Source organism: Colobus angolensis, unplaced genomic scaffold (genome assembly GCF_000951035.1).
Source record: "Colobus angolensis palliatus isolate OR3802 unplaced genomic scaffold, Cang.pa_1.0 Scaffold93, whole genome shotgun sequence".
NCBI lineage: Eukaryota > Metazoa > Chordata > Mammalia > Primates > Cercopithecidae > Colobus > Colobus angolensis.
The window spans coordinates 2,820,276-2,839,246 of NW_012123265.1; the positions used below are offsets into that span (position 1 = coordinate 2,820,276).

The 18,971-nt window shown below is 57.3% G+C and overlaps 4 protein-coding genes across 8 annotated transcripts in view; 2 read left to right on the forward strand and 2 right to left on the reverse strand.

Moving 5' to 3' along the window:
- The first annotated feature begins 1,963 nt into the window (after window positions 1-1,963).
- Window positions 1,964-8,178, forward strand: EXOC3L1 (exocyst complex component 3-like 1). Its single transcript, XM_011932071.1, has 14 exons — window positions 1,964-2,204; window positions 2,494-2,546; window positions 2,978-3,138; window positions 3,220-3,439; window positions 4,326-4,938; window positions 5,017-5,134; window positions 5,271-5,396; window positions 5,498-5,598; window positions 5,797-5,907; window positions 6,656-6,785; window positions 6,896-7,018; window positions 7,099-7,254; window positions 7,346-7,470; window positions 7,552-8,178. Exons 2-14 carry the CDS (start codon window positions 2,501-2,503, stop codon window positions 7,760-7,762), a joined length of 2,241 nt encoding a protein of 746 aa, XP_011787461.1. The 5' UTR covers window positions 1,964-2,204; window positions 2,494-2,500; the 3' UTR covers window positions 7,763-8,178.
- A 39-nt stretch (window positions 8,179-8,217) lies between these two features.
- On the forward strand, window positions 8,218-16,018 carry KIAA0895L (KIAA0895-like ortholog). Of its 2 annotated transcripts, XM_011932069.1 has the most exons (8): window positions 8,847-8,896; window positions 10,451-10,549; window positions 11,475-12,100; window positions 12,183-12,326; window positions 12,579-12,711; window positions 13,638-13,943; window positions 14,041-14,138; window positions 15,161-16,018. In XM_011932069.1, the coding sequence occupies exons 2-8, from the start codon at window positions 10,528-10,530 to the stop codon at window positions 15,323-15,325; spliced, it is 1,494 nt and encodes a 497-aa protein (XP_011787459.1). In that variant the 5' UTR covers window positions 8,847-8,896; window positions 10,451-10,527; the 3' UTR covers window positions 15,326-16,018. The 2 variants fall into 2 exon arrangements, with proteins under 2 accessions (XP_011787460.1, XP_011787459.1); XM_011932070.1 differs by lacking the exon at window positions 10,451-10,549 and having other exon boundaries at window positions 8,218-8,896.
- A 316-nt stretch (window positions 16,019-16,334) lies between these two features.
- NOL3 (nucleolar protein 3 (apoptosis repressor with CARD domain)) lies at window positions 16,335-18,940 on the reverse strand. 4 transcript variants are annotated; one of them, XM_011932075.1, is made up of 4 exons: window positions 18,020-18,940; window positions 17,726-17,904; window positions 17,128-17,445; window positions 16,335-17,025 (listed from the first exon to the last, which is right to left on the reverse strand). In XM_011932075.1, exons 2-4 carry the CDS (start codon window positions 17,894-17,896, stop codon window positions 16,975-16,977), a joined length of 540 nt encoding a protein of 179 aa, XP_011787465.1. In that variant the 5' UTR covers window positions 17,897-17,904; window positions 18,020-18,940; the 3' UTR covers window positions 16,335-16,974. The 4 variants fall into 4 exon arrangements, with proteins under 4 accessions (XP_011787465.1, XP_011787462.1, XP_011787464.1 ...); XM_011932072.1 differs by having other exon boundaries at window positions 17,612-17,904; XM_011932074.1 differs by having other exon boundaries at window positions 17,602-17,904.
- The window catches only part of HSF4 (heat shock transcription factor 4), a 10,298-nt gene continuing 9,342 nt past the window's right edge, over window positions 18,016-18,971 (reverse strand). Inside the window, exon 11 of the mRNA XM_011932137.1 lies at window positions 18,016-18,244. Within this exon, the coding sequence (XP_011787527.1) occupies window positions 18,016-18,244 (229 nt within the window). The remainder of the gene's footprint in view (window positions 18,245-18,971) is intronic.

An 18,971-nucleotide genomic window follows, 5' to 3' on the forward strand; every position in this document is an offset into this window, starting at 1 on the left:
TTCCGCTTCCGTTCCTGGCCGCCCGGCAGCCGGGGGCCAGCGTTGCTGCTTCCGCTTCCGCCCCGTGCGTCTTCCAGGGAACGCGGCGCTATTGCTGTATGTGGGTGCAACCGCAAAACTTCAGGGACCATTAGCAAATGTCCAGCCGCCGAATAAGACGAAAACTACCTGGGTAGACCGGGAGTTGGGATGAAGTTAGGGAGGAATGAGAAGGGCGTCAGTGGGCAGCCCTGGCAGCAGAGAAAGGGACGCCATCGGAACTTTCCTTGCCAATCTGCCCCAACATCACTAACTCTGCCCAGTCCCCATCTCGAGAGAGGGGACCACACTACCTGACTAATCCAATCTGTTCCCTCAAACCTGTTCCTTTTTAATTTTTTTCTCTTTATTTATTCTTTTATATATTTCAAACTGATTTTACTGCCACATCAAACCTGTTCCTAAAGGTTGCCCTACTGTCTTGGGGTCACCCCATCTATTCCTGTCCCTCACTTCCTGCCAAACAGCAAGCACTAACTATATCTACCTTGTCCACCTCTCTCCATCCATGGTCCTAGCCTCATCTTTCTCTCATCTTGTCCTCCCACTACAGTGCTCAGAGACTATAGGGTTATATACACTTCAGCCAATGCAAACGTATTTACCTATGTGTATGTATCAGTAAAGCACTCAGAGTCATTCCTGGCATGTAGGAAAGTTTGCTAGGTTTTTTTGTTACTTTTAACATTGTTACTATTTATTATTGTTTCTTTTAGGTCAGGTTCTATGGGAAATGGGACTTGAGACAGGGTTTTGCAGCAAGTTTGTTGGGGATCCACACTTTTTTTTTTTTTGAGACAGGGTCTCACTCTGTTGCCCAGGCTGGAGTGCAGTGGCAAGATCAATGCCATCTCGGCTTCCTGGTCCCAGGCGATTCTCCCACCTCAGCCTCCCAAGTAGCTGGGACCACAGGCATGCACACACCATGCCCGGCTCATTTATTTTTAGTTTTTGTAGAGATGAGAGTCTCACTATATTGCCCAGGCTAGTCTCAAACTCATGGGCTCAAGCGATCCTCAGACCTCAGCCTCCCACAATGCTGGGATGACCGCGTGAGCCATCGCACCTGGTCAGGATCCACACCTTTAAGGGAGTAAGACAAGCAGAATTGGGCAGATGCAATTATATTATAGGCCTCAGCCTATGCCACTAGGATCTCTGAAATTGGGGTAGCACTTCTGAAGAGTTTATGTTCACGTGATGGTACCATGCTTTTGCACCCCAATATTGACTGAGAGACCCGGTGTGATCTCAGCAGCCTACACTCCTGGCAGCTGGAGAATGAGCGCTTCTGTCCTGAAGGGTGGATTTGGGTGGTGGACTGAACATCCACTAAATTATTACCACCTTATAGTCCCTTCCCTGGCTCCCTATAACTCTCAAGATAAACACAGCTGCCCAGTTGCGGTGACTCACGCCTGTAATCCCAACACTTTGGGAGGCTGAGGCAGGCAGATCACTTGAGCCCAGAAGGCTGCTGTGAGCTATGATGGTGCCACTGTACTCCAGCCTTGGTGACAGACCGAGACCCTGTCTAAAACAAAAAAGATAAACACAGCTTTCATGACCCTCTCCTGCCATCCCCCACCACACCCCTCTTCACAACAGCCTGCCACCTCTCACTCCTCCACAGAGGTACACATCCTCCTCGGAGGCTGACCAACAGTTTTCATCCTGTGCTGTTGTCGTCGTCTGCATCCATATCTGCACACCCTGCCCACCACCCCAGCTTGAGGCCAAGTCTAGCAAATCCCTGTCGCCTCTCCTGAGCACTAAGAGGTTCTGGGTGGGCTGGTCAAGACTAGTTGAATACAAGTACACCCCACCCCTCCACCCCTCAGGGAAGTGTCGCCCAGCCCTCCCCACCCTCTGTGCAGACACTCTTTCCTGTTGGGAATAAAATGCCAGCGACTCAGCTTCCTTCCTTTCTGTTGATGGCCTTGGGGAGGGAGGAGCCTTGGTGGGAAGAAGGGGCTTCTGGGCTGAGGAGTGGGAGAGAGATTTCTTTGGGGAGAGGAATTCAGCTGCACACTGGAGTCAGCTGGAGTTGCCCAGGCCCTGTGAGCAAGTGGCAGGCGTGCCCAGCTGCATCGGGGGAGAGGGCTGTTCTCAAGGCCAAAGTCATTTGCGGAGGGAGAACTAGACACGACGCCTGATCAAATCTGGTAAGTTTTGTATCAAACTGTCCTGTGCAGCTCAGAGCAGAACCAGGGTCCAGTGGAGGCCTGTGCCCACCCTGACTCGCTTGACATCTGCAGGGGGCACGACTGGGAAACCTAGCAGGCAAAGCCTCCCAGGTGCCCTCCGCATCACACCCCCTCCCTCTCACTTCCTGAGAGGGCCAGGAAGAACCTCCTTCCTCCTTCTCAGAAGGGCTTAGACAGAGGCAGCAGCTCAGAGGGGCATCTACTCTGCCTGCTTGCCCCGGACCCACCTCAGCTCTGGCTCCTCCAGGCCGGCAATGGACTCAGCAGCCAAGGATGAGATGCAGCCGGAGTTGTCCCCTGGTATGAACCTTCTGGGTGGACTGGGGGAGGAATGATGGCAACAAAGATGGGACTGGCTGGGTGCAGTGGCTCACGCCTGTAATCCCAACACTTTGGGAGGTCAAGATGGGCGGATGACCTGAGGTCAGGAGCTCGAAACCAACCTGGCCAATATAGTGAAACCCCGTCTCTACTGAAAACACAAAAACTAGCTGGGCGTGATGGCGCACGCCTGTAATCCCAGCTCCTTGGGAGGCTGAGGCAGGAAAATCGCTTGAACCTGGGAGGCGGAGGTTGCAGGGAACCGAGATTGCACCACTGCACTCCAGCCTGGGCAACAGAGCGAGACTCCGTCTCAATAAACAAACAAAGAAATAAATAAGAAAGCTGGGACTGGGGGCATTGGGCCCTCCTTCCCTGACTACACAGCTGCCCAGGCTCTTCCTGCCCAGGGCCTGAGTGGCCGGAGCAGGAGCGGGCAGAGCAGCTGGCCCGGGGTGCAGCGCTTAAGTGGGCCTCGGGCATCTTCTACCGGCCGGAGCAGCTGGCCAGGCTAGACCAGTACCGCAGCCGCGAGGTGCAGCGTACCTGCTCCCTGGAAGCACGCCTCAAGGTGGGCATGGGGCGGGGGGGTGCCGGTGCTGGGACTGTGCTGCAGGGCTGGCCTGGTCTCACTGGCTCCATCTCTCCACAGTCAGTGGTGCAGTCATACCTGGAAGGCGTGCAGACTGGTGTGTGGCAGCTGGCCCGGGCCATTGAGGCGGTGCAGGGAACCCGGGAGGCCCTGAGCCAGGCCCGTGGGTTGCTCCAGGGCATGTCCCAGGCCTTACGGACTCTGGAGCCTCTACGGGAGCGGGTTGCCCAGTACAAGCAACTACAGGCCCTGTCTCACTTGCTGCCTCGGCTGCGGGCAGGTGAGCGTGCAGGGAACCTGGGCCTCAGCCTCCAATAGTCAGTCCACAAACACCCATCCCTAATGAAGAGGCTGGGGCACTAGATGGTGAACTGCATAGAGAGGCACACCAGGGACCTCCCAGAGAGTAGCCCGGGCTTCCCATGGCTTATGAGGCAGGGTGCAAATCAGCTCATCCTGGGATTCCCACATGTGGGATGCTTGAGTCAGGACGGACACCCAGTCACGTGACTCTGGCTACCTGGTTATCAGTATATTGAAACTTTTCCCTACAGAGTGGCTGAGTGAGTACTGGCAGGACCCCCCCGATCTCCCTTGCCTTCCCTCCAGGATCCTCAGCTTCCTCATATTCCATGAGCTCATAGGTTGACCTCTGGCCCACCAGGACATTGCCAAGATCCTCTTAGATTGGCCAGTACTCTACTGGTTATTTTTTTAAATGTATTTATGGTTTTTTGTTCATTTTTTGTTTTGTTTTGTTTGTGAGACAGTCTCACTCTGTCGCCCAGGCTGGAGTGCAGTGGTGCGATCTCAGTTCACTGCAACCTCCATATCCCAGGTTCAAGCGATCCTCCTGCCTCAGCCTCCCAAGTAGCTGGGATTACAGGCCACTATGCCTGTCTAATTTTTGTATTTTTAGTAGAGATGGGATTTCACCATGTTGGCCAGGCTGGTCTCAAACTCCTGACCTCAAGTGATCCACCCACCTTGGCCTCCCGAAGTGCTGGGATTACAGGCATGAGCCACTGTGCCCAGCTTACTGTACTCTACTGGTTATTAAATATTTTATACATCACCCCAGCCCTGGGCCTCAGTATCCCCTGCTGTACACATTGAGGCGGTGGGAAGGCTGAGACCCAGGGCCATCTCCTTTCCACTCTCATTAGTGCCAGCTGCAGTGGCCCACACACAGACCCTGATTGATGCCCAACAGTTCTTGGAGGCATATGTGAGCCTTCGGGAGCTGGAGCAGCTGCGAGAGGATACATGGGCACCCCTGGGGGGCCTGGAGTTGCCAGTCTTCCAGGGGCTGGACCTTCTGTTCGAGGCACTGGGCCAGGCTCTGGAAGCAGCTGCAGGGGCCGCGGGGAAGCTGGCACGGGAGGACCCAGCCCTGCTGGTGGCTGCTGTGCGTGTGGCGGAGGTGGAGACTGGACGAACAACCCCCCTGGGCCAGGTCCCCCGGGACTGGCGGCAGCGCTGTCTGAGGGCACTACAGGAGGGCCTGGAGCAGACCCACTTTGGGTCACCTCTGCTGCCTGCACCAGGGGCCCTACCAGGGTGGCTGGAGGCTCTGCGAGTGGCCCTGCCAGTTGAATTGGCCACAGCTGAGGCACTAGTAGCGCCTTGCTGCCCGCCGCAGTACAATGTGGTCCAGCTATGGGCCCACACACTGCATAGCGGTCTGCGCCGCAGCCTGCAGCACCTCCTTGCAGGGCCGGAGCTGGAAGCTGCGGATGCCTTCGCCTTGCTGCACTGGGCACTGCATGTGTACCTGGGGTCAGTGCCTTTGGGGCGGTGGGACGTGGGGGATCAGAGGCTGGGGGCTTGGTGTGACACCAGGCCATCCATCTCCAGGCAGGAAATGATGGGGAGCCTGGAGTTGGGGCCCGAGGCTGATGTGTCGCAGCTGGAGCCCCTCCTGACCTTGGAGAACATTGAGCAGCTGGAGGCAACATTTGTGGCCAACGTCCAGGTGAGTAGTTGACGCAAAGATCCAGAGCAGGCCTATGCATCTGCTGTAGGCCTTTATCTGCAGAGTGGAATGCCTACCCATCTCCGGCAGGGTCAGATCCCTGCTACATTCCTTTGCCCCTGGCCCCTCCCTCCAGGCAAGTGTGTCCCAGTGGCTGCAGAATGCGCTGGATGGGGAGGTAGCTGAGTGGGGCCGGGAGCAGGGGCCCAACACGGACCCGTCTGGCTCCTATTACTCACCAATGCCAGCCATCGTGCTGCAGGTAGGTGGGAAGTGGCCAGACAGGCAGGCACCCTCCATGGGGCAATGGGGAGGAGAGAAAGGAGGGAGGCTTTGCTGATGGCTGCTCATTTCTGCCTGCAGATCCTGGAAGAGAATATTCGTGTGGCCAGCCTGGTCAGTGAGTCACTACAACAGCGAGTGCATGGCATGGCACTGTCAGAACTGGGCATATTCCTAAGGAGGTCTGTCAAGGCACTGATCCCTATCCCTGCTCCCCAGACAGCCGAAAGGGACTCTGAATGAATAAGACATATCACAGGGAAAGGGCTCTTTCAAACAAGGACTTGGGTATCTTGGAGGTGGGACAGGAGTACCAGGGACTGGGGCTGTGGGAGTGCCAGCATAGCAGCAAGTCCAGGAGCCACCTCTGCCCATTGCAGCTTCAGTGATGCTCTGATCCGATTCTCCCGAGACCACCTCAGGGGGAAAGCAATGGCCCCTCATTACGTGCCCTACCTACTGGCCGCCCTCAACCACCAGTCAGCACTCAGGTACCAGAAGGCCCCCGGGGAACCCCACCTTCACTAACCCCCTATTGAGTACCTATTATGTATGGGCCCAGCCCACACTAGGACACTAGGGACTTTGGACTCACATCGCCCTGGGGTTCCAATTCTAGTTCTGCTAATTACTAGTTGTGTGACCTTGGATGGGTTACCTAATCTCTCTGAATCTCACTTTTCTCATTAGTATTATGTGGGTACTAATGGAATGTTCCGAGAATCACATGAGATAACATGTCAAGTGCCTACCATAGTGCCTGACACATGATGTCAATTGTTCATTCGTCCAGCAAATATTTCAAGGCCCTACTCTGTGCCAGTAATATCTGGGGTTACAGCTGTGTGTACACACACACACACACACACACTCCCTTCCTCTTGGGTGGTATGTTCTTTTTGGTGGGGGCAAGGAAAACAAGTTAGCGATGATTTTTACTCCCTCCTCACTGGGATAGTTCCCTCCCTTTACGAATGAGGAAACAGAAACAGAAAGAATGTTTTGCTCAAGGTCGCACCACGAATTAGAGGCAGGTCCCGCTGGGCTGTGTCCTTTGTAGCTCGCCGAGCGCCGCCTCCCAGCCCTGGTCCATGCCTGAGACCAGAAGTGCAGGGAGCCGCTGTTCTCGCTCCCGCCCATCAAACACTTGCCCCACAAGGTGGCGCCGGAGGGGCTGGACCACCGAGGGCCAAGCGGCCCTTGGCCTTGGTCCTGAAGCCGTAGTTTTGCTCGGTCCAGCTCCTCAGTGTCTGTCCTGCAGCTGGACGGGGCGCCTTCAGGGGCCTTGGCTCCGGTGGAAGCTGCGCTGGACAAGTTACAGAGGAGGATCTGCCGCCTGGTGTTGGAGGCGCTGCAGGCGGAGCTCCAGGTGAGGCCTCCTTCAGGTCAGGATGGGAGAAGGAGGTGGAGAGGTGGCGGTACAGCGTACAATGGGGGGTCTCCGCGGCAATGCCAGGTGTGGATCAAATATTTCCCCAGCCCCTGTTCGCGGAACTGCCCTCGCGCCAGTGGCTGTCGAGCCCTGAGCTGCTGGAAAGTGTGTGCGAACGGACGGGGCGCTTCTGCCAGGACTTCGGGCGCGTGCGGAACCCCACGGTTCAGGTGCGTTGGGGGAAAACGCTGGGGAAGGGGCGGCGCGGGTGAGAGAGGCGACCTGCACCCACCTGATTGCCTCCCCGCAGCTGCTACTGGCTGAGGCCGAGCGCGCCGTGGTGCTCCAGTACCTACGCGCGCTGATGCAAGGCCGCCTGGTGTGCCGCGGAGCCGACGAGAGGACCCAGGCGGCCGAGCGCCTGCGGCACGATGCTGCCCAGCTTCAGCAGCTTTTCCTCGGTTTGGTGAGAGCTTCTTGGCGGGCAGACGGGCGAGAGTCTCAGTGGTTGGGTGGGAGGCGAGGGCTGGCGCGAGACCCTACCCCGACGTGCTCAGGGCCTGGAGGAGAACGCGCAGTGCGCGCCGGTGCTGCTCGCCCTGAGGGAGCTGCTAAACCTCCGTGACCCCGCGCTGCTGGGCCTGGAGGTGGCTGGCCTGCAGCAACAGTTTCCCGACGTGAGGTGCGGACGGGGGTCCAGGAGGGAGGAGAAGCCGGAGGGCGGGGAGAACGGGGCTGACACGCCTCCTTGGTGCCCCGGCAGCGAGGACCACGTCTCCGCCCTCTTGGGCCTGCGCGGTGACTTGTCCCGGGAGCAGCAACTGGTCGCTCTCAGCTCGCTTCAGGCTGCGCTGCCGCCCTCGCCCCGCGCTAGCCGCCGCGCCCTCTTCAGCCTCGTGCCCGCCCCCGCGCCCGCGCCGGCCTCCTGCCTGCCCTCGGGGTCCTGCGCCCGAGCCCTGCTGCTCTCAGAATAAATCACGGCTCCCGGACGCCTGAGTGTGTGTGTGTGTTGGGGAAGGTGGGATGGAATAAAAATGCCCACGAGGGTTCAGGGAATCCTTGCACAGTGACACGCTTAAAGTATCCTGGCTCCCGACCTGGTACACGGGCTGCGCCCCGCCTATGCAGGCATTTGCCCTCTGTGCGTACTGCGTTCCCGAGGCCGCGGGCTACGCCCCCACGTCTCCGCGCCCAGGCTGTGAGCAAGAGTCTCGGCCGCCCTGGCCACCTGGGAGCCCCTGAAGCCCAGTAACTCGCTGGGTCCTTGGGAAGGGGGCGGGCCCAGGACCACGAACACCGCCCCTTCAGCCCTGCCTGGCTTCGCTCCCAGTGGCTTCGGGGGCGCGCCGCCGCGGAGACTGACAAGAAGCTCCCCGCTTTCGTAAGAGCGTGCGCGCGCCCGAGGACGTACGTCATCGGCGTCGGCTCCCGCCGGCTGGGCGGCCAGTGGCTGGTGTAGCAGAGCGGGAGCGGCGGGCGGCAAGTGGAAGGGCGAACAGGTGGGGGCACCGCACGCGGACGGACCCCCCCAAAGGCCGGGAGGAGGCGCGCGACGCGACCTTTCTTGATCTTCCGGAGAACCCTCCACTCCATTGTCTCCTGGCCCCACCCTCCATTGGACACGCCCTTCGCCTTGTCCCCCACCGCTTATTGGCTGCAGGTCACGCCCCTCCTCAATTTCTGGTTCCCCATTGGCTCTTCACCTTGTCCTCTCCCGGGGCTTCGGATCCGCACAGGCCACACCCTCTCATTTGTCACCAGACCCCGCCTTTAGTAGTCGGGGGCTCCTCCCCCATCCATCCTTCATTCATTATGCAGCTAGTGCTGGGTGCTTGGTACAGGGGGTTGAATCAGACCCCGTTCCTGCCTTCGGGGAGTTCAGGGGATGGTGAGAACACGGACCTAGGCTCTGACAGTGACAGCTCTGAGTAAAGAAGTCGCCGAAGCAGTGGGACACTAGACGCGGGGAAGGCTTCCTGGAGGAAGTGAGGCCTAAACTGAGCCTTGAAGAATGGTTGAGTTTGCTCCAGGAATATATTGCAAAGGCATTCTTGGCCGAAGGACCTGAGACGTGAAAGAAACAGGCGTATTCTGGTAATTTCGAGGAGGTATGTGGAATGAAAGAAGGGGAGATGGAGGGGACTGGGCCAGGCAGAAGCCTGTAAAGGGGTGAGGAGTCCAAAAAAGTGTACAGTTAGTTAAAGGGAGTGAAACCTGGGACCTGAAGTCTTTTCAAGCAGCTGGTCATTAGGCAGGGTAGAGGGGAGTGGAGAGGGGGAAGATGAGGTCTAGATAGGGAAGCAAAGTGCAGGGAAGGAATAATTCTAGTTCTGAAAGAAGGGCTCTTGGATTCATTTATTTATTGAGCAACTGCTGCGGGCCAGGCACTGTTCTGGGTTCTGGGGACATAGGTGTGAATGTTGGAAAGGATAAAACAGATAACTATCAATATACCTATCATTCAAATATAAAGTGTACTGAAGTGATGGTGATGACTGCTAGAGAGAACAATAATTTGGGGAAGGGAAGATAGTGGAGAGGGGAGAGGAGGTTTACTACTTTATAGAGCGTGTGTTAGAGAGGCTTTTCTAATAACATGGTATTGATGCAGAGATTTGAGGAAAGTGAGAAAGTGACCCATGCTATTATATAGGGGGAGGAACATCCCAGACAGAGTACATATTCTGTTTGATATGCCTGTTAAACATTCAAGTGACAACAGCACACTGAAGCTGGACATGATGGCATGTGCCTTTGGTTCCAGCTACTTGGAAAGCTGAGGTGGGAAGATCGCTTGAGGCCAGGAATTCAAGACCAGCCTGAGCAAATAGACACTAGTCAAATTGCACCGAAATTGGCAACACTGGTCTAAAGTTTTTATGGAAGAAGTCTGAGCTACTGTATTTAAAACCACGAGAGTGGATGAGAACACCTAGGGAGTGAACATAAATGGAGAGGTTTCCATAGACAAGTCCTGGAGCGTTACAGTGTTAAGAGGTCAGGGAGATAGGGATGACCAGCAAAGTAGGAGGAGAACTAAGTTTGAGTGTCTTTGGAAAACCAAGTGGACAGCATGTTTCCAGGATGCAGTGATTTTTTTTTTTTTTTGGAGACGGAGTTTTGCTGTGGTTGCCCAGGCTGGAGTGCAGTGGTGCAATCTTGGCTCACTGCAACCTCCGCCTCCCAGGTTCAAGCGATTCTCTTACCTCAGCCTCCCGAGTAGCTAGGATTACAGACATGTGCCACCATGCCCAGCTAATTTTGCATTTTTAGTAGAGACGGGGTTTCTCCATGTTGGTCATGCTGGTCTCAAACTCCCAACCTCAGGTGACCCGCCCACCTCAGCCTCCCAAAATGCTGGGATTACAGGTGTGAGCCACCCTGCCTGGCCTCCAGGATGCAGTGATTAACTGTATCGGGTGCTGATCAATATGAAGGTCATTGCTGGTCATTGGTGACCTTGATTAGATCAATTTGGATGGAGTGCCAGGAGCAAAAGGCTAATTGGAGTGTATTTAAGAGAGAACAGGAAAGAAGGAACTGCAGACTGGGTATAGATGACTCCAGGTATGTGCTGCAATAGCAGCAGATGGAGGAAGATGCAGTGGGGCTGTAGCTGGAGGAGTGTGGGTTCTAGTGAGGGTTTTGTTTTGTTTTTTAAGATGGAGAAATAACAGCATGTGTTTATGCTGATGGAAAGACTCCAGTAGAGAGGAAGAGATTGATGATGTAGGAAGTGATGGAAGTGAGTCGCCGAGCAGGCAAGGAAGCTCAGCAGCTGGAGCGTCTCCAGGCAGTCTCTGGGGAGAGACAGGATTGGATTGAGTCCTGGAACAGAGTCGGGGTGAGCGCCCTGACACTGGCTTTGGATGACCACTGGAAAGATTCCTCAGATAGGGGACAAGGCAGGGATTGGCTTGGATTTGCTGAAGCTTTCTTCTGTTCCCCAAAAGCAGATTCTGATTTGGATTTCAACAGATGGCTCAGAGGAGAGAAGGCATTCTGGGGGGTACTGGCGTAAGCATGGGGCCCTCAGACATTGAAACTGACTGAGGCCAAATGGGCAGGATGATGTGGGTAAAGCCAGGTGGGTGGGCAGGGGTGGCACTGAGAAGATGCCATAGGCAGAAGGCGGCCCCTGAGGCTTTCTCACCTACCTAATCTGCCCAGGCAGCTGAAGCCGCACTGTGTCACCTCCCAGATTAAGTGAGTGCTGACTACAGAGGTTAGAATCACAATAAGGGGCTCAGTCCTTGCCTTCAGGAGCTCAGGCTGAAAGGATTCCAGTAACCACCATCTAGGTGGGTGTTTAAAACTCTTGCTTTCGGCTGGGTGCGGTGGTTCATGCGTTTAATTCCAGCACTTTGGGAGGCTGAGGCGGGAGGACTACTTGAAGCCAGGAGTTGGAGGCTGCAATGAGCTACGATCATTGCACTACACTCCACCTTGGGTGACAGAGCGAGACCCCGTCTCAAAGAGCAAAAACAAAAACAAAAGTGCTTTCCCCTGGCCCAGCATACTCAGGTGAGTCTGCTGTAGGCAATGGAAGCTGCAGCCAATCAGACCCCTGGTAGCAGAGCCTGGGCCCACCAAGGGCCCAGCAGAGGCAATGTGGAGTACAGGGCCTGCTGGTCGTTTGGTCACACCCACTCATGCTGGTCTCCACATGCCCTTCTGTGTCCCCAGAGGTCGACAGTGTTGGGAGTTGGAGTGACCCGGCTGGATGTGACCCCCCAGACAGAATGGTGCTGGACTCCGGGGCTCAGGCATATGATCAGGCACCCCCCAGCCCGCCTACCAGTCCCCCATCCCTGCGCCATAGGCTGAAGCCCTCAGACCGAGATGGGCCACCACTGTACCCCTGGTCTCAGTCCCTGGCCTTGCCCCTTTCTCTGGCAGTCCCCCCAGCACTGCAGCCCCAGCCTGAGCAGCAGCCCTTCTCACAGATGCACCTGGGCCACCGTGGCCACATGCGTCGCAGTGAGAGCACCTACTCTGTAAATAGTACTGGCCGGCGGGGACGTGGCACCCTGGGACGGCCTCCACCTGGACGGGGACAGAACCCAGGTGGGGGCACCCTGCGGCCTGCAGCCTCCCTGCCTCACATTGCTAAGACTCAAAGGGATGCAGGCCATAGTGCCAGCAAGAGCCCCTGCATGTTGGTGGCCCTACGGCCAACCAATATGGACCGTGAGCGGGACAAGTTCTTCCAGTCCCATTACACCTACAATCCACAGTTCGAGTACCAGGAGCCCATGCCCACAGCTGTGCTGGAGAAGTACTGTGAGGCCTCTGGACAGTTCATCCATCAGGTCAGTCCAGCCTCCCCACCATACCCTGGCCCTGACCACCCAAGGGGCTTGTCCTGACCAGCCACTGTGGCCCCGTGTACAGGCAGTTGGCATCATTGAGGCTGTTCTGGAGAAGTTTGGAACCTATGAACACTTTGAGGCTGCCACCGGGGGGCAGCTGCTCACCAAGTGCCAGATATGGTCCATTGTGCGCAAATACATGCAGAAGGAGGGCTGCGTCGGGGAGGTGAGCTTGCCTGCAGAGCCCTTCCTCTACATGCCCCAAATCAGGGTGTCTTGTGGGTGATCCCAGGTCAAGCTCCACACATGACCCACTCCTGCCCCTGCCCCAGTGAGGTGGGAGCTGGTTCTGAGCAGAGGTGATGAAGGGCGGGTGCCCTGGCCAATTGTCTGGCCCTGCTGCCCTGTGGCATCATTGGGTCCACCTGCACCCTGGCCCCAGGCTGGTGGCCATGGCTCAGAGCACTGCCACCTGCAGGTTGTTGTGCAGCTGAGTGAGGACCTGCTGTCCCAGGCAGTGATGATGGTGGAGAACAGCCGGCCCACATTGGCGATCAACCTGACCGGAGCCCGCCAGTACTGGTTGGAGGGCATGCTGCGGCATGAGATAGGTCAGGGTGTGGGTATCCGGGTGGATGGGTGGGCATGAAAGGGGCCTGGGAGCTGGGAGGGGTGGGAAGGAGGGGCCCCAATAACTCCCCCTTTTGTTTCTACCCCTTCCCTTCTGAGGTCAGGGCTTTCTCTTCCTGAGCAGCCACCTCCGCCCTCTGGCTCACAGAGGTAGGCCAGAACATGCCTGCCCATGCTCTGGGCTCGCCCTTATCTCTTGGTCCTTTCGGGTATATTTTTCTCTCTCCACTTCCTCTCTGACTTCTCTTGACAGTGGGGGTAAGGCTGGTGAGGCCCTGACAGGCCAGAAGGAGAAGCCTCAGGGTCCCACCAGGCCAGCCACCAAGCGGGCCCTCCAGGGTGGATGGAAGGCCAGATCCTGGGAATGGACTTGGCTTGAGGACACATGGCGCCTGGTTTAGGAGGGGAACTGGCCAGGCTGGGCAGGAGGGTGCAGGGCAGTCACCGCTATTCCTATCTGTCTGTCCCTCTTCCTCGAGAATCCTGTTGCTCTGGGCAAGAGGTGTTTTTTACCGGGTGCATCAGCGTGACTGTTCAAGATGATGTGGGCACCCAGGATGTTGGGCAGGGTGGTATATGTATTCTTGTGCCCAGGAGGGCTGGGGGCAATGTCAGTTCGGGAGAGTTCGTGCACGTGTGTTGGTGCGTGGGTGTAGGGCGGGGGACGGATGGGTGGGAGAGGATTCATGTATGTGAGCCTCTGTGGATCCTTGGGTGCGAGTCCACCGGAGGAGGAGCTTCACGCTGCCTGGGGCTGGGAGAGCTTCTGTGCGAATCTGAGTTTGGGAGCATGAGGATGGAAGTGTCGCGGCCAGAGTCCCGCCAGGTGGAGCGGGGCCAGGACTGGGCTCACAGGCGGGTCCCTGAACGCCCCACCCAGCGCCGCCTCCCCTCGCCTTCCCCGCAGGCACCCATTACCTGCGGGGCGTGAACAACGCGCGCCAGCCGTGGCACAACGCGGAGGGCCGGCTGCGGTACGGGCTGCGGCCGGCGAACCCCACGGAGGAGGGCCTGGCCAGCCTACACAGCGTGCTATTCCGCAAGCAGCCGTTCTTGTGGCGCGCTGCGCTGCTCTACTACACCATCCACCGCGCCGCGCGCATGTCCTTCCGTCAGCTCTTCCAGGACCTGGCGCGCTACGTGCAGGACGCCGACGTGCGTTGGGAGTACTGCGTGCGCGCCAAGCGCGGCCAGACTGACACCTCGCTGCCAGGTGGGCGCCAGCGCAGGGGAGGTGCTTAGAGCGGGGTGGGGGCTGGGAGTGGGCGGGGCTTCGGTCGAGGGGTCTCACCGCCTTCCTGCGCTCCCAGGTTGTTTCAGCAAGGACCAGGTGTACCTGGACGGCATCGTGCGCATTCTGCGACATCGCCAAACCATCGATTTCCCGCTGCTGACGTCACTGGGCAAGGTGAGGGGCTGTGGACCTTCGGAGGTTCCGGCCAGCTCCCTGCCTCGCTGTAGAATTCCCTGAGCCTCGGATTGGTGCTAGACCGAGGGCTGGGTGCCAGGCCTCTGGTGGTCGGGGGAGTGTGGGTGGAAGTGAGAACAGGAGATGAAATGACTGGCAGCAAGACCAGGTGCTTAACGGAGGCTGCAGGTGTATGTAAATACTGCATCTCAAAGGAGGTGAGCATTCCAGGCCAAGGGAGCCATCAGGGGAAGGCCAGGGGAAGGAGGCTGCAGAAATGGCCAGGGAGCAACTCCCTGGCACTGGCATTTGTGCCAGGCCGAGGAAAGCAGACTTCATCTGAAGCAACGGGGAGTGGGAGGAGCTTTAAGCAGAGGAGTGACACTGATATTTGCTTCAGAAGGCTCCTTCTGGACGTCATATGGGAGGTGGATTGGAGAGAGGACTAGGGAAGGGAGTGCAGGGGCACGGAGGAGGACTTTCCTGTCACTCCTGCAGAAGGGATGGTGGTCTGGCCTAACCAGGCAGTGGCCATTGGGTTGGAGATGAAGGGACGAGCTGGAGAGCTCTTCAGAGAGGGGAATCCTTTTAACTCAGTGGCTACCATGATGGGAGGGTGAGAGTCCAAGCCCCCTCCCTGGAATTTGACCTGGGTGACTATGAAGAGGGTGGAGCTGGCATAAGCTGGCACTCAGGAGTTGACTGTTGGACATGGGGCCACCCTGAGGGCTATCCAGGGGAAGACATTAAGGAAGCAGTTGGATGTCCATGTTCGGAGGTGAGGGGAGAGGCTGGGCTAGAGAGAGAAGTGGGGTTGTAGGGCATCTATGACAAAAAGAAACTATTGAGAGAAAGAGCAAAGACCAAGGATTGAGTCTAGAGGTATAAAACGTTGTAGCTAATTGTGGATCAGGAGGGGAGTCCTGGAGCAAAGGGCAGTGAGCCATAAGCAATGGGCTGGAACCCGCTACCTAAAAGCCAGGGGCCACTGCTTATGCCTGATGCCCAGCTTCCTCCTGCAGGTATCCTATGAGGATGTGGACCACCTGCGGCCCCATGGGGTGCTGGATAATACCCGGGTGCCCCACTTCATGCAGGACTTGGCACGCTACCGGCAGCAGCTGGAGCACATCATGGCCACCAACCGGCTGGATGAGGCAGAGCTGGGTCGCCTGCTACCCGACTGATGTCCGTTGAGGGCTGCAGACAGAGGCCCTGGACAGAAGCTCCAGATAGGCCCCCAGAACATGAAGCTGTTTGCTCCATGCTTCCACGGCCTTGGTGTTTCTTGGGGGTGTTGGGAGGGCAGGAGCATTCCTTGAGGAGGAGTGGCAACATCAAAGGGTTTGTATCCCTTGCTAGCCTCCCTGGGGCCTGGGGACCTGCAACAGCATGTCTGGCAAACTGAGTCCCCCTCCTACCTCCAGCTCTCTATTGAGCAGAGGGAAGGCATGGGGACAGGAAGGGAGCTGAACATTGATGGGGATGGGGGTGGTTTGGGAATAGAAACTTGTTCTTGCATGAGATGGCTTTGGTTGTCCCAGTACTCCAGTCTCCCTTCCCTCACCTGGCCCCTTGGTGCTCCTTCAGCAGTCGTGCTGTCTACCTCTCACTGGGTCCTGGTAGGGGTTGGGATCTCTTCTCCTGGGGTGATTGATGGCCTGAGCCTGGGGTCCTGGTAGTAGAGACCCAGCTGGTCTGGGGTCTGCTTTCTGACATTTTGCCTCTGTCACTGGTCATGTATTTATTCCATATTTATATGGTCTACTTCCTGTGACTGGGAGCAGCAGCTCCTGAAGGTTTTGTGGGCGGGGGAACAGGACATTTCTTCCTAGAAGGCACCAATTTTCCCAGCCCCACTCCCATTACACACACATACAGTGATTCAGGCCTTGAGAGTCAAGCCCAAGAGCTCCCTTGGCCCTGTCCCCACTCCCTCCACTGGCCTCTGCTGTTCCTGTCTTTGCTCACACCCTTACAGCTGGTCTCTGGCAGAGGTTGGCATAGCCTAGGAGCAGCTGCAATTGCGCCTGAGGGACAGGCCCTAGAGTTTGGTGGCCCAAGTTCTGAACCCCTCTTGGACCAGGTGAGGTGCAGAGGTGGTTGCTGCTTCCAGTTTTCCTTCAGACTTAGCTGTATGAGCCCCACTCCTATCCTTTGGCCTTAGTTTTCCCATCTGTAAAATCAGAAACACAGTTGGAAAGTCCTTGTTCATTTAGTCAGTGAATATATTATAATATGTATAGAGCTCCTTTTGTGTAAGTTACTGGTCAGAGTCCTCACTGAGCTCCCAGTCCAGAGGGAAGCCAGACAATTAAAACAGTAATGACAATGATGTGTGTGGCCTCTGTCTACCCAAGGTCCCTTTCTGCTCCCCTCTTCTAATCTCACTTCCCAAGGCTGTGAGCTCTAAGCCCTCCCTACGTGGAGAGAAGTCACCCTCCCCTTGCTCCATGTTCAGCCCAGGGACTTGCATGGGGTTGAGCTGGTACCTACACAGGCTGCCAAGTGGCTCATGAGGGGAAATGGGTTGTGTATGCGGGCATGAGGGTCAGGTCCTTGTCCCAGTAGGGGGATTGGTCTGGGATCTCCAGGGTGCAGCCTGGACTCCTAAGGGCAGATTAGGACTGAGGACTGGATGATGCTTGTGGTGGGCTTGGGGCTGCCCAGGTCCCTGGGACTCAGAGGTACCCACCCTCCGTTCCTGGGCAAACAGCCAGAATTGTAGAGAGAGCCCAGGTCCCAGTGGACCCTCTGGAGTTTATTCACTTCCAGCAGTACTGGGCTGGACTGAGCCTTGGTGGCATCCGATTCGGCTCCAGCAGCATCCCAGGTCCTATCCAGCATGGGTGGGGCACAGCCAGTCAGAGTTCTGGCCTTCAGGAATCTAGAGATGACGGGAACAGTGGTCAAAGAGTTGGGGTCCCGCATCCACTTCCCAGGCCATGCCCTCCCGCCAAGCCGGCTCAGGGTTTGAGCGGCCTCACACCTTCCGACTCGTCCTCTTCCTCGAAGTCGGGCTCAGGTTCTGGTTCCGGTTCTGGCTCCAGTTCCGGCTCTGGTTCTGCTTCAGGCTCGGGTTCCAGCTCTGGCTCTGGCTCCAGTTCAGCCTCTTCAGAGGCCTCTGCTTCCAGCTCTGGCTCTGGTTCCTCTGGGGTCCCGGATTGCACCGCCTCGCAGCCCTCGAGGCCCCCGGCCTCGTCGGAGTCTGAAGCTCTGGGCAACCCGGGGCATGTGGTCCCCGAGCCGGGTGCCTCCGGCGTCCAGTGGCCTGAGCATGGAGGGTCATAGCTGCGGTCCCGGTAGCCTGGGGCGGAAGTGGGAGTGACTGAGGCTCAACTTACCCCTGCGAGGTTTCACACTCTCCTACTTCTAGGGGAGACGACAACCCCGCCCTCCCCGGGCCTTTGGTCCGCCCCAGCCCCATCCCCGCTCTGCCCTAGGCCCCGCCCCGAGCGCTCACCCGGACCCACGTGCTGCCAGTCCCAGGCGGGGTCAGGCGCGCCCGCGGTACGCTGGGCACAGCGCAGCAGCTCCTGGCAGGCGGCCTCGCCCTTGCCCTGCACCAGCAGCAGTAGGCGGCGCACCCTGCGCTCGGCATCAGGCAGTGCATCCAATGCCTCATACTCTGGCCCGGTGAGCACGCCTCGCGCCAACAGCGCGTCCAACAGCAGCCCCGAGTCTGCCTGCAATGTCTCGACCAGGCGTTTCCTCTCGCGGTCTATAGTCTCCGACGGCCGCTCCTGCGCGTTGCCCATTGTCGGGGCTGCATGGGGAAAGGGGAGAGAAGTAATGGGGGGCTGCCCTCCCCCCTGCCCTCGCCGCCTGTGACCTCTCTCTCATTGCCCCCAGTGAACACCCGGGCTGGGGTCTAAGTTCACCTTGATCCCAGCCGCCAGTCGTCTCTGCAAGCACAGAACCTGGAGGCCAACACAGGGAACTCAGTGTCCTCCTGCCTCTCCAGACACTCCTGTCCTGTCTCCTCCTCAGGCTCCTCCTTCTGTCCCCAAACGTCAGCTGTGAATCTCCTCTCCTCCCCTGCCTTTCCCAGGACTCTGTCTACTCTCTGAGTGCCCTCCCCAACCAGGACCTCCTGAGCTCCAGCCCTGGCAAATCAGAGGCGGGTTCAGACCCCGTTTATCCAAACTAAGGTCTTTCTCTCAAATCTGCTTCACCACCTAACCAGGCAGAAAAACCTAGGATTGATGCTGATACTCCACAGCCAGCTTGCAGACAAGTCCTTTCCAGTCTGACTGCCGAATATTTCTCTCACTATCCTCACTACTTACTAAGTCCAGCCTTCTGCCTCCTGCTTTGGCCCTGCAGAACCCAGGACTAGAGCTCCCTGCTTCCATACTCTACCCTCCAGTCCCCTCTGCACCCAGAGCACAAAGTGCTGAGAGCCTCTCTGCCTTTCTCCCCTTACCTTGACCCTGAGATCCAACTTTCCAGGACAAGCCCTGCCTCTACACCCTCCCACCAACACCACCACTATAATGCAACCCCAATGTGGTCTCATGGCCCATCCTGGTCCCCTGATTCCTGAGCAGAGATACCAGAATCTTCTTCAGGCCTAGCTCTGACTGAGATCTCTTGACATCACCTGAGACCCACCTGTCTCCCTGCTGAAGCCCTAACTCCCAATGTGACTGTCTCCCTGCTGACCCACCTGGCTCCCTGTTGACCTCAGAATGACCTACAGACATTTGTTGTTTGATCTTGAAGTACCCAGGGCCTAGCTGACACAAGCTACCAACAAATACTTGCCGAACTTGGACTGATTTTCCTCCATGGATCCCCCTATTTTGAGAGACTTTTTTTTTTTTTTTTTTT